Source organism: Etheostoma cragini, chromosome 9 (genome assembly GCF_013103735.1).
Source record: "Etheostoma cragini isolate CJK2018 chromosome 9, CSU_Ecrag_1.0, whole genome shotgun sequence".
Classification (NCBI taxonomy): Eukaryota; Metazoa; Chordata; class Actinopteri; order Perciformes; family Percidae; genus Etheostoma; species Etheostoma cragini.
The window spans coordinates 23628794-23649090 of record NC_048415.1 but is presented as its reverse complement, the minus strand read 5'-3'; the positions used below and the strand labels follow the sequence as shown (position 1 = coordinate 23649090).

At 41.2% G+C, this 20297-nt stretch overlaps 2 protein-coding genes across 2 annotated transcripts; both read right to left on the bottom strand.

The window, feature by feature from the left end:
* Positions 1-1060: 1060 nt before the first annotated feature.
* traf3ip2l (TRAF3 interacting protein 2-like) lies at positions 1061-6733 on the bottom strand. The gene is made up of 10 exons (XM_034880814.1): positions 6503-6733; positions 5380-5470; positions 4530-5188; positions 4039-4078; positions 3804-3868; positions 3622-3719; positions 3455-3523; positions 3134-3250; positions 2941-3015; positions 1061-1236 (listed from the first exon to the last, which is right to left on the bottom strand). Exons 2-10 carry the CDS (start codon positions 5442-5444, stop codon positions 1090-1092), a joined length of 1335 nt encoding a protein of 444 aa, XP_034736705.1. The 5' UTR covers positions 5445-5470; positions 6503-6733; the 3' UTR covers positions 1061-1089.
* Positions 6734-6919: 186 nt separating this feature from the next.
* chd1l (chromodomain helicase DNA binding protein 1-like) lies at positions 6920-20034 on the bottom strand. The gene is made up of 25 exons (XM_034880779.1): positions 19779-20034; positions 19389-19501; positions 18503-18609; positions 18287-18398; positions 18160-18191; positions 17672-17753; positions 17401-17563; positions 16983-17138; positions 15902-15994; positions 15692-15788; positions 15040-15113; positions 14745-14855; positions 13947-14061; positions 13050-13203; positions 12738-12927; positions 12335-12480; positions 10420-10583; positions 10093-10304; positions 9881-9979; positions 8931-9001; positions 8583-8697; positions 7960-8068; positions 7597-7866; positions 7340-7421; positions 6920-7132 (listed from the first exon to the last, which is right to left on the bottom strand). Exons 1-25 carry the CDS (start codon positions 19870-19872, stop codon positions 7010-7012), a joined length of 3084 nt encoding a protein of 1027 aa, XP_034736670.1. The 5' UTR covers positions 19873-20034; the 3' UTR covers positions 6920-7009.
* Between the last annotated feature and the right edge of the window lie 263 nt (positions 20035-20297).

The following is a 20297-nucleotide window of genomic DNA, read 5'->3' as shown; positions in this document are numbered from 1 at the left end:
AGAAATGCAGCTCTCTGTTAGACTTATGCCAAAGTAGCCCTGCAGGCAGAACCAGTCCCAGGTCTCTGCTTGTCTGCGGTTAACTGTCATGTTCGGGGCCGGCTTTACTCTTCTGCTGTGTCTCACAGCGGAGAGGTCAGTGTAGAGACAAGTTTGTGATGCAAGCCAACACACTTTCACCTGAAACACAGTTCTACACTTTTAATAACATTTGTAGTTTCACAAGAAATCCATCAAGCACGGTACAAAATGTCAAACATCCCCTTTCATTTATGGTGTGTCATGGTACCGTGAACCGGTAATTCATTTACCTTTTTTTTGTCTTACATGTTGTGCTAGAAGGTTTTATTGGACGTTTTTGTTTCTGTATGCTGTGAAAATCCAGACCGTAAACTTAACTCAGGTAATCTGTCAGTAACTGTTCTCGTGGCTTGATTTTGTTTATCAGTTATGAGAATTAGAAAAAAACATACTTAAATAGTTTTGTCCATAATTTAATATATAACTCTAATGCTGCCTAATTCCACAGCTGTGCAAGACCCCCCCCACAAAAGAAAACTAAAAGAACTCTAAATCCGCCTCCACTTGATACAATAAATGCCGTGCAGATGTTTTTTAGGCATCGTCTGGTAATTTTGCTCTCCAAACACGTCAGTACCGCCGTCTAGCTGGCCAGCTGTTTGCATTAGATAAACATTATAATAAGAAAGATAATACGGTTGAGGGAGAATTATCCATCACTGCTTACTTCTCATAAATGAAAGCTCTGCTGTCCAATCTGCAAATATACAGTCAGACCATCATATCTATTTAGTCGTACAAGTCCCATAAAATATGAAAAATCTGTGTGTTCAAATTCTATAAAACATGAATTTTAAATTATGCTTTTAAAAAGTAACATTGTATTTGTCAGGCTGTGAAAGTAAATAACTTAGAGTAGCACCAGTCAAGGTGCAGCCTGGGAGCTCTGTGGAATGTAAAGGTACTATTTATACATACGCCATATATTCACACAGCGCATCACATCAAACATCCTGCACATCGTATCCCATGTTCTCAGTCCAGTCTGTGTCTTCAGGTCAGAGACGTCTATATAGGGATGGAAACGATGGTCGGTAGCTCCCCGATGGGGGGTGGATTGTACTTCTCGACCCTCATCAGCCGCCGCAGGATGTCATCCCGATGGAGCGGCCAGTCGTAAACGTGCGTGTTTTGGAGCCAGTTCGGGACGTGACACTGTGATTAGAAAAGCACACAGAGAGAAAGACTTCAATTAAAGCACCGATAGCTATTTCTAAACATAGAAATCATTAAATATTCCATTAGTGGGTTGTCCACAAATTCCACAAGAGATGGACACGTTGGTGTTTTATGTTGGACGGCTCAAAGAGGAAGAGGAAGTGCTCCTCTGTCTCAGCATCCTGGAGGATAATGATAACAACTGATGGTCCATTAGCCTATCTCATATTATACACACACACACACACACACACACACACACACACACACACACACACACACACACACACACACACACACACACACACACACACACACACACACACACACACACACACACACACACACACACACACACACACACACACACACACACACACACACACACACACACACACACACACACACACACACACACACACACACACACACACACACACACACACACACACACACACACACACCCTTTATTTACACCTCCAAATATGTATGTATGTAAAACATTTTTTCTGTATTGTTACTTTGTTTTTTATATATTTGTATTTTATGTGTGTTTATTTACTTTATCACCTACTTGGAACAATACCCTGTACATTTGAAAGAAATAGATACTTCTGTTTCCTGTAGAACTATAATAGGCAGTATGTGGGGGGTGGGGGAGGTACAAAAAAAATGTTTGTTGTCAACTGTTTGTAACCAATTGCTGCTCTTTTTATCAAATAAAAAGATGCACAAAATAGATAAAAATTGGTATTTTGTTGCTGAGATTTATTTAAAGGTCCAACATGTAATATATTGACTGTAATAAATCCCCAAAATGACCCCAGTGTGTCATCACATATTAAGGGAACATGCTAAGTTTAAATACTAGCTTTTATGACAACAGTGCTAATGCCAGGATTTTCTCCTTTTGATCTTTCTGATCCGTGACATGATGTCTGTGTTGGTATCAACTGGCCAGTTGGACAGCCAGGCCAGGCTGCCAGACACACACACACACACACTAACAGGATGAATGGAGATAGATTCTCCCTATCAACATCCGTGTACTCACATTGGATTATATAGCTAAAGTACCCGAGTCGGAGCTGAGGGGCTATTTTCAAATCAAAGGGACGTCGGACTAGTGGGCTGTAGGACCAAAGGGAATCTTTTGGATTATTGAGAGTTCAGAACAATGGAGCGTTGTTTGCAGTGTGTTTAACGATTGTTACAGTAATACTAAGACAATAAAGACAATGACGTGTGTCTGTCCGTCAGGTGGAGGAGACGGCGAGGTTGTTTGTAGCTGTTCCTCCCATAATTCTAACATCTAACGTTAGCATCTAACATTAGCCTCCGCCGAGCTGTGCAGTAACGTCTGGCTGTGTGGGACAAGCGTCTAGCAACATGTTGTGGATGCAGCGGTCTCAGCCTGGCAACCAACGTGGACACCAAGTCTGGGGGGGGGGGGGGGGGGGGGGGGGGGGGGGGGGGGGGGGGGGGAACAACTCTCTTCAGTATTTTGAATTAGTACTACAGTAACTATTTAAACACTAGCTGTCAGTATTAAATATTGCACCTACAAAAGAAAATGCTCGTGTTGATGTGTCATCGTAAATACATGCACGGTATGCGTTTACTAGCACAGAAGTTACAGTCACGCAGAGGGAGTAAAGACGCATTAGAGTTCACGTTCTCTCTCCGGTCGTAAACACTAACCTTTTTAGCCCCGGGGAACACAATGGGAATAAACCTGAAATTCTTGCTTCCATTCTGGATGAACTCAGTCTGGAGCTAAAAGGGAATGAAAGAAAGAAAGACAGAAAGAAAGAAAGAATTAAAACGGTAAAAAAGTCTCAACAGATTTAGAGGGATTATTTCAGAGTGTCCATTGGGACTCAGGAGTGTGAACCTGTTTATGAATGTAGACGGTGTTGAAGGTCCGCTCGTCGTTCACCGGGCCGACAGGGGAGGCTGTCACCGTCTCGTAGTACTTGGGACTGATGATGATGATGATCAGGTACTCTTTCTGGGTGAGGCAACAACATAACTATCATTGCTCGTAAAACACAACGGCTTCACTGAGCTAATCTCATAATTGTGCTACTATTAAAACAGCTTCATTGAACATGCCGCTCTTCCAGGAAAAACAACTTCCCAAGTCGGCCAGATTCTTATATAGAAAGTGTTTCTTCTTCTTTTAATTAACATGGAAAGAGCAGAGTGTTTTTACCTCACTGATGTACCGCTCCATGAAGTCTATCTTGCTTATACTCCTGAACTGCTGCTCAAAAATATCAATCTGAAACCAATAAAGAAAGCAGACAGTTTGCTCTCTGACAAACACATCAACAGCGTCTACTCAACAGTTCCTGTGACAATGCATCAAAAAAAACTCACATGCGTATCAAAGCCGTTGTGTCGCAGCAGAGCAACAAAGTTGATGATCTCATTGACGTGCTCGTCGTTGTCCGCTTCGTAAGTGACAAACACCCTCCCTGTGTAGAGAGCAGTGGATAGTAATGCATATCGCAGCATGGTGAGGAATCAGCTTATCTGCAGACCGACGGGTCAACACTTACTCTGCTCCAGAGAGAGAGGAGTGCTGTGAGGGGGGTGCTTCTCTTTGGCTGGAGGGTTGTGGCCCCTGCATGGAGTTAAAGAGCATTTTAGATAAGTTAGAAACATCAACATCTTTGCTGAATGTCTGTGGAAATAAAGGCCAAAAATGCCCCAAAAAAGAATCTTAAAAAAAAAGAAACATGTGGAGTGGCTCAGAAACGTCTGCTATGATGCAGAATTATTATAAAAACATACATGTGTGTGTATTCAGCTCCAGGTAGTCTGCAGGCTGGATCTGAAGCAAGACAGAAAATAATTCTCTTAAGGTGGAGATGATACTGTAGGAGGACGAATGAACATTCATGTTGCTGTGTCACTGGCACACTGTGTGTGTGTGTGTGTGTGTGTGTTAGGGCTGAACGATTGATCGTTTTTAAATCAAAATCTGAAATTTTGAAAGAATGCGATTAGCTGATTGTGAAGAGCGCAATTAATCAAATGTGAAATATTTAGTTGAATGTTTGGTGTAACATTGGATTTAACTTTTTTTCTCTTTCATTATGATATTTACTGTTTTTTCATGAGATAAATGCTGGAATAATTTTACATTTCACAGATTGTTTAAAGAAATGTCCTTTCTCAGTTTTCATTTAGTTAGTTATTTTTTTGCCAAAATTGTTCAGCCCTAGCGTGTGTGTGTGTGTGTGTGTGTGTGTCAGGGTTGATAAACAGAGTAGCAGACTTACAGTACGGGCCATAAGGTGGGTGGAATTGAGGCCAGGGGGGTTTGTTGGCCACAGGCCCCCTGTTGAATGCATCTGGGGGGCACTGCGCGCAGCAGGCAGCTCCCTGGGGCGAGCACGCGTACGGAGACAGAGTGTGGTGGAACAAGTTGCCTGAAGGCGGATTGGAGCACAGAGACAGCGGCTGCTCTAAGCTGCTCATACTGGTGCTGTACTTGTACCCTGAGAGGCCGCTATCGCCAGAACAGCCGGAGTAATCGTTCTGGTTCAGAGAGGAAGGCAAACTGTTGGGATACCCTGACCAGCTGCTGGCAAAGCTCGGGTGGAGCCAGGCGCCATCAGCCCGGCTGGGGAACGGCGTCGGCTGGCTGTACCCGGCAGGCAAGTTGCGGCGAGGCTGGTACAAGCAGTAGCTGGAGCCAGGTTGAGAGAGAGTCTGGTTGTGTTTGTGTTCCTGCTCCCTGTCCGGCCTCTGTATGCTGAACAGGGAGTCATCAGCAAAAGTGGCATGCTCTGGAGGGGGGCGGTAGCCATCAGAGTTGGGGGCGGAGTCTGGCTTGTGAACGCCCCTGGCTTCTTGCTCCTTAGAGCTCATGGTCTCATCGTCCTCTTCTGGCGTGTTGTGGGGGTTGCTCAGGTACCTGCTCAGCTGGCTGACATGACTGTGAGCGAGGAACAGGGTCATACACATAGTTAATATGGATGACACCCAGATTTGGTGAAACTAGTGTTAGTTATCTCATTTTAATAGGAAATATGGATCCATATTTCCACATTTGCATTTAAACACAACAGCAAAAAGGCAGCATGTTAGGTTGTGTGCTGCATTTCATAACAGCGTATTGGTTGTCACCTATTGGGTGCAGAGGCCGAGTAGATTGAAGTGGGCAGCATCATTGGGCCTCCCCCTCCTGACATCCATGTGTTTCTGGTTTATGCTACACCTGAAATGTTGTTGAGGTGATTAAAGTACAGCAGCTGGATTTTTGTCGCATGACATACTGAAGCAATAACAGCCCACGCTTCTGCTGCTTGTTCTGATTCTCATGAGAGCACATTAGTATATGACACAGTGTCTCCCACACAGGGGAATTTTCTCTAAATGTTTTATGGTTAATACTCAGGAGACAAATCGACTCGTGGGAATAAGGAAATTATGCCTCAAAACAAGACTCAGACGGAAAAGCAGACCACAAAACTTCCAAAAGATAACATTTCTTAGTAATGACACGTTTGATAAAAGAGTATATATATCCCCACTATATCAAGGCATTTATAACAACATTCAATTAGTTTCCCACAAGCGGGCCTATTCACAACTCTGTGACCTTAATTGTCGGTTTTCTGTGAAGTTATGGGAAATGAAAAGTTGATTTTTGATTTAACAAACGCCAATTCAGACAGAAATGATATTGCCGGAGCAACTTGAATTATGCTTACCATAACAGACTTAATATGAATGTAGGTCCATAAAACCTTCGTTGAGGTGGGTTTACCTTTCCTATACGGCTAGCCCTGATAGTTCCTGTAAATGTAAATACATTTTACTCATTAAAAGCCTCTGCGGTCTCACACACACACACTTCGTACCTTCTACTCTGTGACTGGAGCTGACCCAGATTTATCTCCGTCTACCTTTAGCGTTAATTCCGTGCTAACTTCCGACACGTTAACATACAACTGGGAAAAAAAACTCCATATAACTCGCGAGTCTAATATTAGCGCTATGTTGAATAGTAACGTTATAGTACGCGATATTTTTTGCTAATAGCATCTTTATCACAGCTGACGAATGAAGTGTAAGGTTAAAATTGCTCAAAAAACGAAGATATGACCACTGCTAACTTACCTGTAAGCCGGGCTTTTTCGTTAAAAAACCGGAATAATACGAGTTTTGTCGAAGTAACGTAACATAAAAAGCGGCTTGTTGTGTAACGTTAATGTTAGCGTGAAGTGTAATTACTCACGTCACTTACCGTCGCTGCTGCAGGTTAACGAGTCTCTACAGGCAGCTCAACCTCCGCGTGTCGACAACTTCACCATCAAAATTCACCTTAAAAAAGTTTTGTTTTAAATTATCAAAAAAAATTAAATGACTTTCAATCCAATACAAATGTGTTGTCCTTTGTGAAACAGCTGCCAAATATTGACGCACGAGAGCACTTCACTTGGTCCTTTAGTTTACCGCCAGTAGCGCCTCCCTGCTGAAGACACGCCCCCTTGGACTACCGTGTGAATCATGTGTGCGTGTGGCTCTGATCTGTGACACACACACACACACACACACACACTTCTACAGAGTCAACACAAACCTCCGCCGTAGAGAGGACGGTTGGTTTATTTTACTTATAAATCAATCGTTAAACTGTTATGATATAACATCTTTTTTTCTTTTTTATATAAAGCAGCCAACCAAGTTTATTCAAGCCTGACACAAAATGACAGTTTAAAAAAGAGATTTAAAAACACCTAATGAAACAGTGTTATCGGAGCAGATGTAGGAACAGGGCGGTGTTGACTTTCCGTTGCTTGGAGAAGCAGGACTCTAGCCAGGCCTTCTGCACAGGGACAGGCTGGGTGTACTGACGCACCAGATCCTGGAGCTCCTGGTCCACACAAACCATACAGTAACATTAACACAAATACTGCTGTACAGGGTTGTTTCTCCATGCTCTTCCTTATCCTCTGCTCCCCTCTTTGGATAAAGGTGTAAAAATGTGTAGTGTAAAAATCTATCACTGGTCTTAATGTCCTACAAAAAATAGTGTAAGTCAGAGGTCTAACTATGAGCGAACCTCAGCAAGGTTACCAACCTGTGAGTGAAAGCTGTTCTCCACCACTGCAACTATGTGGGTGACCTCCGGACTCATGATCTCCTCCTCATCTCCATCATAAGTGCACTGCAGCTAAGGAGCGCTGACATTCTTGACATCATACTGTAATCATAACATATCTGTATTTTGCTGTAGTGTTTTTTGACATAAACTGCACAACATGAATTACCTCTCAAGTGATAACTCTAGTTTAACTTCACAACATTGTTTTGAAGACATCCAGTCTGAAAGGATATGTGATAAGGTAGCGGGCCAGCCTCTTCCTCTCTGATGCAGGCAGGTTGTAGAAAAACACACGCACTCCCCTCATAAAATCGGGGAGCTGGGTGGGGCCGCGGCTCGAGCTCTGGAGAGGACCGGGGGGGCCTGGGCTTTCTGCTTCCGTCTCCTCAGCCAGCCTATGGGGGTTACGCAACTGTGGTTTGGGGGAGGATGTTGACGTTAAGGTCACAGAGGTGGATGTCTGAGGTGGAGCTGTGTTCTTTGCTGCTCTGTTGTGATAGTATCTGTTCGTCAAGTTAAGGAAAAACCTTTTCAGATAGAGACCCTCGGGGAAATATTACATATTAGACATGATCTGTAGAAAGACTGAAAGATACATGAATGTGGGGATGCCTCTTGAAGCCAAGTGTTTTCTGATGAGCCTCTCTGTGCCGTACCAGTTGAAACCTTTGGTGGAGTGGCCGATGCGAGGAAGATGTACACTCGCTTTGTGGGAAAAAAACAAAACAAAAAGTCAGTGAGGGTTAGCATGACTGTTTACTGCAACTTGGATGTAAGATGTTTTTGAATTTTGACAGCCAGTCTACAGATTTTTTTTTTTTTTTTTTACTGGTAAATGAAGCAAAGCATATTTGAACAGCATCTGGCTGGTGGAGGGATCTAATTTGTACCTGTTCACCTTAAGCTGGAGCTGAACGGAAGAAGTTTTAAGTTTATATCAGATAACACGAAACTGCGTGGTAAACACAGAGAAGTGACTTTAGCTCCAGGTGTTCACCTCTTGTGTAGAATACACTGAGGGACATGCAATTCTTCTGATAATTGTTCTCCACTAATTGTTTGTACGATGTTTGCAGACTTATATATCAGCATGTGTTTTTGCACATGAGGTGCTCACTTTAGCACGCATGACATGACTCTAAACATATCCTGATTTTGCAAATTCTCTATTTACAGACGAGCTGAAAGAGATGGTATTCTTTGGGTTAAATGACTGTACCCTTTTGTCTCTTGGCTGCAGTGTAAATCTTCTTCAGAGCTTCGTCCAGAGCAGTTAGAAGGATCCCAGACAAGTTGTTTGCTTTGTCTCTTTGCTGTGCCACGATTAGGGCTAACTGAGGGGACAGGAAGGAGAAGGAAACAGCGTAAGTCATTATCTTATTACTGTCACAGTTGTATTGCCACGCTGCCACATCTTCACAATTCTGTCACCACACTTAAACCCAAAGCTAGTGTGTCACACTGTTGATCACTACATCTGCAAAAAAGCACCCATCATGGAAGAAGCATGCATTTCCAGGCAGCAGGGTTCTGAGAGTTTCTTTGGTTTCATTTAATCAGAACCTACTTGATCCTGGCCGTCTAATCTGGACTGTTTGTCATCGATGGGGAAGAGCAGCACATTTCCAAGGTCCAAATCTGAAATAATTGATATGTTTACACTTAAAATTTTATAACTTATTTTAATTTATTTCAGAATAAGAATATGCTTTAATGGCCAAGTAAAACACACACACAAGAGATTTGACTCCAGCTTTTTTTCTTCGCCCTTCTAAGTACATACACAAAAAATAGAGATTAGCTGAAAACCAGGAAATCAAGGCAGAACAAGGTAAACATTAACATTTGACTATTACTTTCAGATATGAGTTTGGATATATAAAAAAAGTGTATATTTACACTTTTGTATATATACACACATACACTAACCTTCATCCTGGACTTTACATCTTCCCATTGCATCTACATGGTATATATTTTTTGCAAATTTTGAACTCAACCTATTCTGCCTATTTCTTATTCTCATCTTTTCATATGCAAAAGTTAATTTGTATGTATATATTTGTTGTTCTTTATTTTATGTTTAATATGTTTGCTGTTTATGTATCTAGCTTTCACCAAAGCAAATTCCACATATATGTACTTATTGTGGCAATAAATCCTTTTCTGATTCGGATTTATACATATGCATACACACATACGTAAAAACATAAATGTAGACAAACGGCTATATGAGGATTATAAACAGAGAATAGGGCAATGCAAAAGTGCAAATAGTGGAGAAAAAAATAATTATTAATGTAACAGGTTGCTTAACTATCTGAGGTAGGTGGACATGAAGTTATGTGTTGAACACTATTAAATATATAATCTACTGAAAGGTGGATGCTTGGTGTTGTTGCACAGGGATGGATCCTGACACTATGGACTGGTGTTAAGTGATCATCCTTATGTCGACCAGACGTTAGGTTTAATAGAAAGAGACTTCAGTTTCTTTGTAACCATGGCTAATCTTACCTTGCATCTTGCCGGCCAACTCATACTTCTTTTGTGGTTCATCTGATCGCTGCTCTAGAGCGGTAAACAGGCCTCCCCTGCCCCACCGGCCTGAGTCATCTACACACAAATCATCACTTTGACAAATACAAGAGACCAGCTATCTCTTTACCGTTCAATCAAACTAAGTGGCATGTTGCTATGGTAACAATGAGGTAAAACAAGTTTCATACCAACACAGTGGACGATGATAGCGTCTGCCTGAGCGGCGTGAGGATGAGTGACGTCCCCAAGAATGTAATGGATGCCTGTGCTGTCAGAGTCTGTGGAGCATACGCTGCTATCATCCTCCTCCTCCTCCACTTCTTCTTCTTCTTCTTCTTCTTCTCTGTCCACAGACGGCAAGCACAGTGATCTGTAGCCGCATGACTCCCACCACGCCATTCTGCATGAGAAGAAAACACACCAAATTAAAAAGAGAAACTGTGTTAAAGCGTCTGAGACCAGTGGGTGAAGTCACTGGGAGTGAAAGAAAAATGCACATATTGAAAAATCTTTACTTTTTCTTGTATTTCTGCTCTTGTTGCTTCTTCTTCAGGTCCTCCTGGATTTTGGCTCTCTTGGCTGAAGCCTCCTCCCTTCTCCGGCGCCTCAGTTCCAGCTCAGCCTCAGTAAGAGGTTTCCTCTTCCTCGTCGGCATCCCGAGGCCCACCGACAGTGAGAGCTGGGCGCACACAGAGAAAATCACACCAGTAGTCAAATATGTATAGTCACCATCACTTTAGGTCAGCATTCCCAGATCTCTGAACACTCCTGCACAGCACGCGCCTCTGGAATGTTTTACATGGTGTGAATAATGTTTGATGCAGTTTCAGGGTTTTTCCTGCGTAAAGGAAATTTTTCTCTTAATAAGTTTGGAGTAATTTACCAAACAACTGTTGAACAAGCAGAACATGTTATCTCTAGAGTCAGGCTGTACTGGAGTCTCGTAGGGATTTATTTAAATGAGTTTTGTTAATTGGGGATTTATTTACTCAAGCGTAATATACATTTTGTTTGTCAAATTGTCAGCTATAACAGGAAATTCGGAAAAAATGCGCCGCATTCTTTTCAAAATTGCAATTTCGATTTGATGAATTAAGCCTTAAAGCTCAGTGAAGTGCAGATGCAATCAGGCACCTTAAAACACTTTGGCTTGATTTTCAACTGTCAGTTTCTGGGACTTTAGTTGTCCTTTTGAACTAGGACATGATGCATGGCCACGAATTAGTGAGGTGAAAATATAATCTGTCAAAGGAAATATGATTTGTTGATCTAAATTATGAACATACCGTCTCATGAAAAATGACTGCAGAGAAAAGCATTGTGTAAAAAAGACTTTAACCAAAAGTTGAATATCTCTTGTGTGCAGTTATGTTCAGGTCAGGTTAGCTACAGAAACAAGGTTTAAAGATCTCCCTGAAGAGAAAAAGACTCTTTGTTATGTGATTGAAAGGAAATTGAAGATAAAGTCCATCATATGCTTTATTGTTTGTTATATGATAATGTAACTTGATTTAACACTTTTCAATAAAATTTCCTTTATTTCAGAAGACATAGTAATATTATATGTGGGCTGGGCACATGAAACAAGTTCAAAACAATGTATTAATGTGTGTGTACCAAGACAACCAAACTACTGGGATGAACGTGACCTTATTCAGTGGTTTTTACATCAACCATCATGCCCTAAATAAAGGCTGTTTACCAGACCCAGTGCTACAACTAGTGTCTAGTTTGGTGACGAAACGTGAAAGATAATCATCTACACGAATGTTAGAAGTTCAACAAAGCAGGAAGGCTGAGATCAGTGAGATGAAGTCCTTTAAAAACTTGGATAAACAAAATAGTGTCCTACATGCAATATACATAATATAATATTGTGCGCGCGAACTGTATGCTTTAAATTATTTGATGACACTTTCCCTTCTTCAGCATAGCTGTTTATATCCACGACTTTGCACTTCTGGGATTACAGACTATGGTTACCTGGTCCTCAGATCTCTGCAGGGTAAATCCAAACAGCTAGCTGGACTATCTGTCCAATCTGAGGACTACGGTTACCTGGTCCTCAGACCTCTGCAGATCCAGACAGCTAGCTAGACTATCTGTCCAATCAGAGTTTTCTGTTGTACGACTAAAACTACTTCTGGGCTCCGTCTGGCGCTTAGCGCCTTCCAAGACGATTGTGATTGGTTTAAAGAAATGCCAATAAACCACAGTGTGTTTTTCTCCCATCCCGGAATAATGTGTGGACTCGCCAGACCCTCCTCCGCAGCGCTGTGAGAGAAGGTTGGACAATGCAAGACTACAGCATATCCAACCAGAACATACTATGGCATGAGCAACCACTTGCCCCACAGTATGTACACCCATTACGTTCAATGTTGTCAAATTTGAAAAAATGAGTTGCAAGTAAAGGAGACGGATTCTTACTCCAGCTTTGTGTCGCAGAGCGCGTCCCTCTCCTGCAGCTCTCTGAAATTTGGCCAGCTGCTCCTCCAGCAAACACTCAAAGCTCATCTGGTCTTCAGAGCTGGGGTCCTTACTGTAGTCTTTCCCCTCAAAGTAGTACATGTGGTCTAAAAGATGGGACAGCATGATAGTAATTGTTTTTATGCATCTCACGCAGAGTAAGTTCTGCTCATACTCGGAAATATGAACCCACTAGTAATATGATAAAAAACCAAAAGTAAAAGTGAGATGTTTACATGCCGGAACAATCTGTTTAACAACAAAGCTGTGAACTCAATATTGCGTTTCAACCTCAAACCAGGTTAAAAACTGAGATTATTCATGCACACACAATGAACAAAGCGATTTTAAAGATAAAACACACTCTGCCCGTCAGATTCAGAGCCGTTCTCATCCTCCTCCTCATTCTGCTTTTCTTTGAGCGAGGTGAAGTCTTCATCCACCCACTGACCCTGACGTGATGGACCGAGGATCTTCTCCAGTTTCACATCCTGTACAGAGCTTTCGTCCGAAGACAAAAGCTTGTCTACCCCAAATTTCAAAATCTCACTAAGCTGTAGGAGACAGGAAACATGATTGGGGACAACAATTAGTGAGAACAAAGACAACTGGTAGACACAGGAACTGGGAACTGCAGGAGTTGGTGCTTTTGTGATAGAGTTCAAAATTCACAAACCTGCAGTCCAGCAGCGGCTGACTGAGCTTGGTCCAGCAAAGAGAAGCGTCCTTCTTCAATAACAGTGCTGGTGAGGTGTAACTTGGACACAGCACGAGAATACATTATTTCCTCAACAGTGTCTCTTGCCAAAAGGCGGATCACTTTCACGGGCCTGTAATAAGTCACAGTCAATCAACAGTTAAAGGGGCTCTCCAGCAATTAGTATTGCCATCCATTAAGTCAGGGGATTTGTGAGAGACAGATTTGAAAAAGGAATGGCTGATATCAATGCAGCAGAGGCTGAGTTGTTGTCCCCATTATAGAGTAAGCTCTACAAGCATCTTTCATCAGACCTCAAACTCAGTTTAAAACACAGTTCTTACGTCAAATATTTGAAGTTTACAAGGGGAACTTCACTGATGTTCCACATCAAAGGCTGTTTACAAGTCTTTAGTGTGTACTACTGCATATGTGAAACAAGTTGTATACAGCCTTTTGTGACTCTTGTGTTAAGTCTGAAAAATGTCAAATTGACAAAGTAAAAAAAAAAAAAGGCAAACATCTGTGGGTGTGAAGTGAGAAAGGAGAGATCTTATCAGAGCTCTGTAGTCCGCTCCTCATTTGTGCTTAAGGCTTTAGCTGCAACTAGCATAACACATCTGGATTTTCAACTGAGCTGACATTCTTTTTCTTTTTCTTTTTTTTTTTAAACTGTCCATCATGAAGGTGATGCTACATCAGTAGAGTACATTTTAAGCCTTACTACAAATAACCTTAATGACCTCATAAGGGTAATTTACTTAGACTTCAGAAAGCTCCTCCAGAGCTACAGAGGACCCCCTAGTCATTAGTACAGCTAATCAAATTAGAATACAGTAATATAGCATGCTTGAAGACATTTTTCACAATTGTCACCTGTTCTGACCAATCCGATGGCAGCGTGCTGCAGCCTGCAGGTCATTTTGAGGGTTGAAGTCACTGTCCATAAAAATGACAGTGTCAGCAGCTGTGAGGTTCAGGCCCACTCCTCCTGCAAAGACAGCTTGTTAGGAAGCCAAAGCCCGCAATGTCTCCAAACACTACACACTTATTATTGACATGCTCAATTTAATAATGAAACACACAACGTGACAAGCTGTGACAGGAAATTAGGTTTCTCTCCTAACTTTCATGCTGTGCATATAAAATGGTGAGAGGAGGCGCTGGCCTTATTTACACCATGTGTGTCATCCTGCCGCAGCTCTTATCTCAGTACCCTTTCCTCTCTCAGCTAGTTCTATGAACCCGGCGTAGATTTATGCACCTCAGTCACTGCTGCCACAATGTTGTTTGGAGTAGAAATGTATCACTTTAAGCCCCTTTAAACATTACATTTATCATACTTACTAATCAATGCCACAACTGGAAAATATGTCAAGCTGCCTCATCAGTATTCTTAAGCAATTTATATAACCTATGAGCCTGCTAAATTAAATGGTTAGTAATGTATATGACAACAGACCATGGTTCAATTCCACAGAAAAAAAGCTTAAACAATAATGCAAATAGTTTAAAAAATAAAAGCAAACCCTGCTCTACTTCCAATATTCTGCATCCCTTTTACATTGAAAAGCACAGTGTGAATATTATTGATACCTGATAAGGTTCAGTTCACTCCTACACATAACGAGAACATAATTTCCTTTCCTGTTCATAGTTAAGGCTTTCAGTCACCTGCTTTGGTGCTGAGTAGAAAGACAAAGATAGGTTTGCTGCTGAAGTTCTTCACTGCTAGATTTCTTTCTTCCCCTCGGACGGACCCATCCAGACGTTCATAGCTATAACCTGAACACAAAAGCTCTATTTAGCACATATTTGTGGAGACAAATAAAAATATACTGTTGAGTTTGGGCTGTTAGTGTGAGCTTAGAAAGATGATCAAAAATCACTGAAATATCAGACAGTTAAATGTGTGATTAAGGGCCTCGCTTGTTGAAGGCTGAGCCATCCACCTGTTCCTCCTGTTTACCTCTGTACTCCATGTAATCCTGAAGGATGTCCAGCATCCTCGTCATCTGGGAGAACAGCAGGATCCGATGGCCCCTTCACCCACCGACATGAAAAAAGATGCAGAGTAATAAATTACTTCAAATATGACAGCAAGAACAATGTGTCAGCATCTAGTGTCATGTGGTGTGGCAGTCAGACTGAGCCTTAACTTTGTTTTATTTTATTTGCAGTAGGACTGCAAAATATGAGTAAAATATTTAACTTGCAATAATATTGTGGAATATCGCGATACTGGTATTAAACACGATAAATTAACAAAAATAAAAATGTACTCAGTTCTGCATCTCTGCTGCTTTCAGTATTCTGCTCAAATTCAACAAATTGTTTGTTGAACTTAAAACAAAGAAAAGGAAAACAAAACAAAAATATGTTTTATGCCAATTGCGTCAGACCCAGGTTCTTTGTGGGCGACCAGTACCGCTGCTGGTTGGGACACAGAGACTCCATACAGATATGGAGAAATAGGATTCCTAATCATTACAGAAGTTGGTATAATGAACCGGAGCAATTATAGGAACCAAGAAGGATAATAGAACTATGGCTAGAAATACTAGTAGTAGCAGTGGTAACTGCCAGCAGGTGGAGCCCAATACCAAGTAGATGTGACTAACCCTTTGTGAAGGTGAGTCAGCATGCTGTCCAAAAGGCAAAGTTTCCCACTGGCTTCAATGAGATGCTCCCCCATCTCAAAAGGCTCTGGTTCCACACCTGCCCAGGAAACAGTGGGGAACCGCTGAAGTATAACATATGCTTAAATATCCTATTTGCAATTACTAACATCAGTATTGTTCAGCTTTTAATTATCACTGAGCACATCTCACCATTAAACAGGTATGGGTGGTTAACACACTTCCTCAGGTTCATCAAGATGTTCAGAAGCCGGTTCTTGCTGCCCTGTTCATTTCCAAAAGCCTCTGAAAAAAGAAATCCATGAGAGGTGAGTCAATGATTGATTGAGCTTATGAAGATTAAAGGTGTTTGATGGTACACCACAGTAGAGTCTAGGGCTCTAGGGCAAATATTCAAATATCCGTATGATGGTATTGATCCGTTTGAAAATGATCAAATTTGGGATTTGAATATTCTTCCCTTTTTAACGCGCGTGCAGGCTGAAACTGTGGTGTTTTTTGGGCTTAAAATGCTTGCTAAACGCCCGCTAGCCGCTTCCTAATTTCTGCCGCGCTGTGTTGTCCATCTCAGCCGGTCTGAGCTCTGTATGGTTATACCGTAGCAGCCTGGTGTCGTTTTAGGGCAATTTGCTAAAGTTTGATATATTTGCCCAGAAAGTTCAATTGGTAGAGCGGGTGCCCATATATAGAGGTTTACTCAACGCAGCGTTCCTGGGTTCTGCTCCGACCTGCGGCCCCTTGCTGCATGTCATTGCCCCCTGTCTCTCCCCTTCAATGTCTTCAACTGTCCTGTCAAAATAAAGGCTAAAAAATGCCCCAAAAACATTTTGAGAATTGTTTTTTTTATCCTGCAATAACAAAGCAGTCGCTTCATCTCTTGCTTTGTTGCCTACATATATATATATATATATATATATATATATATATATATATATATATATATATATATATATATATATATATATATATATATATATATATATATATATATATATATATATATATATATATATGTATATATATAAATAAAAGAAAAGAAATTGCAGAACAGAAGACACAGAGACAGTATGACTGTTGCATAGTTTTTCCACTACAGTAATGACAAGTTTTTCAACAGTAAAATTCCTCTCTCTGTATGGATCTAAATCTAAGGTATTCATATTAAGATTGTTTGTTTATGTTCTTGTGTGAAAAGAACTCAAATATCGATAGCACTATCTGCCTCAAAAGTCCAGTATTGGTCAGGCTGTACACCACAGAGCAGAAGACTCACCTAGATCCTTCATCAGAATGGCTTTGTAGTATTTCTTCTGCAGGGCCGACATGCCGTGGTACACCAGCAGCTCCGTCTTCTTTGGCAGATCTAAAGCTACTTCTGACTTGACTCTACGAAGCAAGAAGGGCTCGAGGACACTTTGCAGCTCAGCAGCTGGAAGCAGAAGCACATTATGGCAGTTTGGATTTAATGAGAAATTACTAGGTTTCTTTATGTACTTTGTTTTTGCTAAACAGACTTTTTGCACAGCAAGTACAGTCATCCAACACATCCTAATTGATGTAACTTACCTTTTCCAACAACTCATCTTTTCAACATTAATGGCAATGTTTTGAAGAGGAGTTGTTGGAAAAGGAGGCATGTTCGGATACATGATTTTAGTAACAAAGATTAACGAAAATGATGTCCGCCATACCGAGAGCAGGTTGACTCTGTACATTGGCGTAAGAGTTGGCAAAGCTGTCCGTCTCATCAGCTGTAAAGATGCTGGGCTGAATGAAGCTCAGCAGAGAGTGGAGCTCCTGCAGGTTGTTCTGGATGGGGGTCCCTGTCAGAAGGACTCTAAAACCAACTGAAAACTACACAAGAAATAAACAGGAAAAACTCATTAAAAAAAAAAAAAAAAAAACTAATAGTGGGAAAGACAAATAAATACTTGACAGCCTAAACCAGGTGCTAATCAGTACCTCTGTCAAAGTTTTGTGCAATAATGAATTCTGATTCTTCAGTCTGTGAGCCTCGTCTACCACGAGAATCTTCCACTTCCACCTAAGGAGCAGAGAGAGCAAGTTCTAATGAGCAGGTACAGATTACATGGAAAAAGGGAAATATTGTACACAAATTATATGATGAGATCCATCCAAGCAAATTACTTTGAACATTATGCAAATCTACGATTTACTCGTCTCGCACTGCCAGACCCTCCACCGCAGAGCTGTGCAGGAAGGTCTGGCATTATGGGGTGGGAGAAAAAAGTGCGTTGGTTTATTGCCATTTCTTTAAACCAATCACAGTCATCTCGGATGGGCGCTAAGCACCGAGCAGAGCCACGGTGTCAATGCAATACTTGGTTTAATTAACATGTTCTTCACTGGCAATGTCCTTTTAGGAAACAGAACAAACCATATTTCTACTATTAATGCCAAAAGATCTAACAAACATCAAACGTACTCACCGTCTCAAGAATGAAGCATCTTTGAGACACAGCTGTAAAGAAAAGGATTTTTAAAAAACATGTCAGTTTTAGCACAAATGACACTTTAGGTCGTTTTCTTCTCTTTTTCTTCAAAATAGCTACAGACCTCATATGTAGTGAGCAGAAGATGGAAGTCCTGTGTGTGTGTTTCCCTCTGAAGCTCAGCCCGTCTCTCTTTGTCTCCCTTGTAACACAGCACAGTCAGAGACGGAGCGAAGCTGCAACCAGGTAAAGCACGAGTTTAGAGGTTCAGATGCGTAGTTTACAGTCTGTGGTGGATGGTGCTATGAGTAGACTATCAATTTGCAGATATATAACATACCATTCCAACTCCTTTCTCCAGTTCTCCATGACAGAGAGTGGGCTCAGCACCAAAAACGGACCTTTCCTCCCGAGAGCTCCGGACATGTACACCAGCAGAGAGATTGTCTGAAGGGGCAAGTTATGAATACAATAATATCAATAAACACGCCTGACAAACAGTGGCCATGTCATTATTATAGTAAAAAATGTCCATCACAATTTCTTAAAGCCAAAGGGGATGTCACCATATTGCTTGTGCTGTCCAACTTACACACTCCAAAATCAAAAAAATATTACCTTTAATATCATATAAGACAATAAAAGCAGCAAATTTCCCTAACTGTAGAGCTGGAACTAGGAAGTTGGCTTGACATTTTATTTAAATGATATATTAGTTATCAAAATAGTTGGAGATTATTTTTCTATTGATTAACTAATAATTTAAACAACTACTAATTTCAGCTCCTAAAACGAAGTAATTGTGTTTAGTAACATACATCACAACAGGTACTAAAAACCTTTTTCCCAGAGCACCTTTTAAATATCACAGTAGGAAAAGCAGAGGCGTGATTATTAAAATGAATGATGGCTCAATTCCATTTTAGCTTCTTCAGTTTCAGGGTCCTGGTATTGTGCATGCTGGCTCACTGTCACATTGTTACGGCTTACTAGAACAAACCCTGTGAATATTATTAGGAGCCCCTGTGCTGAGAACACATTACACAGGGGCTGAGAACACTTAACTGATGAAAACTGGTAAAAAAAATCGCTATAAGTTATTGCAAGAAAATAAATAAATACCTGTATCAGTATCATCACCAGTGAAATGATCTGATATTCAAATGTGTTGGGAAACAAAGTCAGTCATTATTTGTTGTACTAGGGGACACTGGTGGATCTCATACCTGACAGGTTTTCCCCAGACCCATTTCGTCTCCTAAAATGCATCCCTGCTGGTTCTCCAGGCACTGGGTGAGCCACTGCACCCCATCCAGCTGGTAAGGTCTCAGCTGGATCCCTGAAGGAGGAGCCCCCAACAAACAGGACACATTCAGTCAAATGATAGTTCAATTCAATTCAATTCAATTTTATTTATAGTATAAATTCATAACAAGAGTTATCTCAAGACACTATACAGATAGACCACACTCCAGAATTTAGTAACGTTAGGTCCAGTAGAAGAACTTTCTGAAGTATTAGTCTGAAAGTAAAAAACTGCTGAACTAGCTAGCCAACGTTATCCTAGCTAACTGAATGAATGAAGCCAACTCAACGTTAATGAATTCATGAATTACCTCTCAAACCCCACTTCTGCAAGTCACTCTGAGCTACGGCGGTCTTCTTTTTCTCTGCCACGGTGTTTTTTATCTTTAACAAAATGTCTGCCATGTTTCCACACCGACTGGGCTATCTCAACTCAACTTTCTTTAGGTCAAACATGTAGCATTGACTGAACTAAATAGACATGTACAGACAAGTTAAGTCCTCGGTGTTGTTGCCATGGACGTATTCATTTGAGAAGTCAATAGTCCAACTAGCTACACTTCCTGTTTTGGTCACGTGAGGCTGGGGAAAAGGCGCGCAGCCATAGCGCGCTGCACAGTTTACAGAGCACAACCATAGACTGAAATTAATGTTAATGTTAATATGAATTCATATTATTCAGTCTATAGACTGAAACCATAGAGGGAAAAGGAGAACGTGCCTTTGGACCAAGTGTTTTGGAGTGTTATTGTAAATGAGGTTATGAGGCTTATTGGATGTAAAAGGTGTTTGTGTGTGTGTGTGTGTGTGTGGGGGGGGGGGGGGGGGGG

Bases quoted from the DNA above. Each gene is read 5' to 3' on its own strand.
- traf3ip2l (XM_034880814.1), bottom strand. From the start codon at position 5,444: ATGTCAGGAGGGGGAGGCCCAATGATGCTGCCCACTTCAATCTACTCG. The intron at 3,524-3,621 runs GTGAGTTTTTTT...TATTGGTTTCAG, and splicing joins ACAACGGCTTTGATACGCAT to ATTGATATTTTTGAGCAGCA. The intron at 3,251-3,454 runs GTAAAAACACTC...TGCCTCACCCAG, and splicing joins TGGAGCGGTACATCAGTGAG to AAAGAGTACCTGATCATCAT.
- chd1l (XM_034880779.1), bottom strand. From the start codon at position 19,872: ATGGCAGACATTTTGTTAAAGATAAAAAACACCGTGGCAGAGAAAAAG. The intron at 18,192-18,286 runs GTCTGTAGCTAT...TTTTCTTTACAG, and splicing joins TTCTGCTCACTACATATGAG to CTGTGTCTCAAAGATGCTTC. The intron at 15,114-15,691 runs GTTAGTCACATC...CGGTGGGTGAAG, and splicing joins CTGACTCACCTTCACAAAGG to GGGCCATCGGATCCTGCTGT.